The sequence below is a fragment of the Egretta garzetta genome, unplaced genomic scaffold, assembly GCF_000687185.1.
Source record: "Egretta garzetta isolate BGI_Z169 unplaced genomic scaffold, ASM68718v1 scaffold839, whole genome shotgun sequence".
Lineage (NCBI taxonomy): Eukaryota > Metazoa > Chordata > Aves > Pelecaniformes > Ardeidae > Egretta > Egretta garzetta.
In genome coordinates, this window is record NW_009260778.1 from 19126 (window position 1) to 21254 (window position 2129).

The 2129-nt window shown below is 63.0% G+C and overlaps 1 protein-coding gene across 1 annotated transcript in view; it reads right to left on the bottom strand.

The window, feature by feature from the left end:
- LOC104133006 (insulin receptor-related protein) overlaps positions 1 to 2044 on the bottom strand; it is a gene marked incomplete at its 3' end in the record, with an annotated part of 21161 nt that extends 19117 nt beyond the window's left edge. Inside the window, exon 1 of the mRNA XM_035901745.1 lies at positions 1498 to 2044. Within this exon, the coding sequence (XP_035757638.1) occupies positions 1498 to 2038 (541 nt within the window). The remainder of the gene's footprint in view (positions 1 to 1497) is intronic.
- Positions 2045 to 2129: the final 85 nt, after the last annotated feature.

The window sequence follows — 2129 nt, forward strand, 5'->3', positions numbered from 1 at the left end:
GGGGCAAGGGGAGAGGAGGGGAGGGAAGGAGGGATGCAGGGATGGAGGGATGCAGGGATAGATGGAGGGAGGGAAGGATGGAGGGATGCCGGGATGGAGGGATGCAGGGATGTAGGGATGGAGGGATGGATGCAGGGATGGAGGGATGGATGCAGGGATGGAGGGAGGGAAGGATGGAGGGATGGAGGGATGCCGGGAGGGAGGGATGGATGCAGGGATGCAGGGATGGATGGAGGGAGGGAAGGATGGAGGGAGGGAGGGATGCCGGAGGGATGCCGGGATGCAGGGATGGATGGAGGGGTGCAGGGATGGATGCAGGGATGGAGGGACGGATGCAGGGATGGATGCAGGGATGCCGGGATGGATGCAGGGATGGAGGGATGGATGCAGGGATGGAGGGAGGGAAGGATGGAGGGATGCTGGGATGCTGGGATGCAGGGATGGATGCAGGGATGCAGGGATGGATGGAGGGAGGGAAGGATGGAGGGATGCTGGGATGCTGGGATGCAGGGATGGATGCAGGGATGCAGAGGGAAAGCAATGGAAGGACTGAGGGATGGAAGGATGGAGAGATTCAAGGACAGATGCAGGGATGCAGAGGGAAGCAATGGAAGGATTGAGGGATGGAGGGATGCAGGGATGGATACAGGGATGCAGGGATGGACGCAGGGATGGATGCAGGGGGGAAGCAATGGAAGGATTGAGAGATGGAGGGATGCAGGGGTGGATGGAGGGATGGATGGAGGGAGGGCTGAAGGGCTGGAGGGAGGGATGCAGGGATGCAAGGATGAAGTGATGCAGGGATGCAGGGATGGATGCAGGGATGGGAGGAGGGATGCAGGGATGCAAGGATGCAAGGATGAAGTGATGGAGGGATGAGGGGCTGGAGGGCGGGAGGGCTGAATGGAGGGGTGGAAGGATGGAGGGATGCAGGGGCAGATGGAGGATGCAGGAATGGGGGGAGGGATGGCCAAGTGGAGAGGGGACGGATGGACAGGTGGGTCCATGGGTGGCTGGGTGCCCAGCTGGATGGGTGGACAGAGGGCTGGGCGGACAGACGGCAGGACAGACGGCTGGATGGGGCGAGGCTCAGCCCACGCTGAGCCCCAGCTGGTGCCAGGGCAGCGGCCGAGGTTACAGCCCCGATAAGGATCTGTGTTTATAGTTTATATTTCATTACCAGGTCTCCTGTTTACAGCAAACGAGCCCGGGGGGGGGCCCCTATTTACCTCGCCGCTGGGACAACACGGCAGCCAGGAGCTGGCCTCTCCTCCCAAGGATGATACAGCGCGGATCCGGTTACCCCCGCCACGCTGCCGGCGCGGCTCCCGGCGACAGGGAAGCGACAGCCACGTGCCAGGGCCTGCCATCCCCTTGTGGCTCCACCAGCCTTCCCCAGTGCCCTCCCAGTTTACCCCACAGCCACCACGGTGCAGAACCAGCACCATCCCGGCCGAAGCAGCCGGTGCGATTGAGCCCGGCGGCGCCAGCACCCACCTTTCTGGCAGAAGCTGGATGTCCAGCAGCGATAATCCAGCTGCCCGTTGACGCTGGTCTGAGCACACGGCTTCTCCACGTCTAGGATGCCCGGGCAGACGTCGGCGCACTCTTCGGCCAACTTATTGCCGACGATGTAGGTGTTGTCCACGGCGTCGGGCAGCAGGAGTCCCCAGTCGATGGTGGAGAGGTGGCAAAGCTCCTGGTTGCGTTCAATGCGGATGGAGCCGCGCAGGACATGGCCCAGGCTGTGCAGCCCCACGTCCCGCAGATGCGGCATCTCGAAGATGACCAAGGCGTAGCTGAAGAAGAGGTTGGTGCCGCGGATGACGGAGAGGTTGGGGAAGAGATCCCGCAGGCTCTCCAGCCCGTAGACACGGAAAAGGAGCAGGTACTCGGTGATCATGAGCAGGCGGGGGAAGCTGAGCCCCCGAAAGTCCTCGGCGCCCGTGGTGAACATCAGCAGGATCTGCAGGTTGCCCTCGATGATGGAGCAGTTCTCCAGCTTCTGGAGCTGGGAGACGTCATTGCGGATGTCCATGCTGCCGCAGACTGGGGTGGCGAGAGGGGGGGACCCCATGGGCAGCAGGGATGGGGCAGCCGCCCCCCCTGCCATCACCCAGGGATCCCCC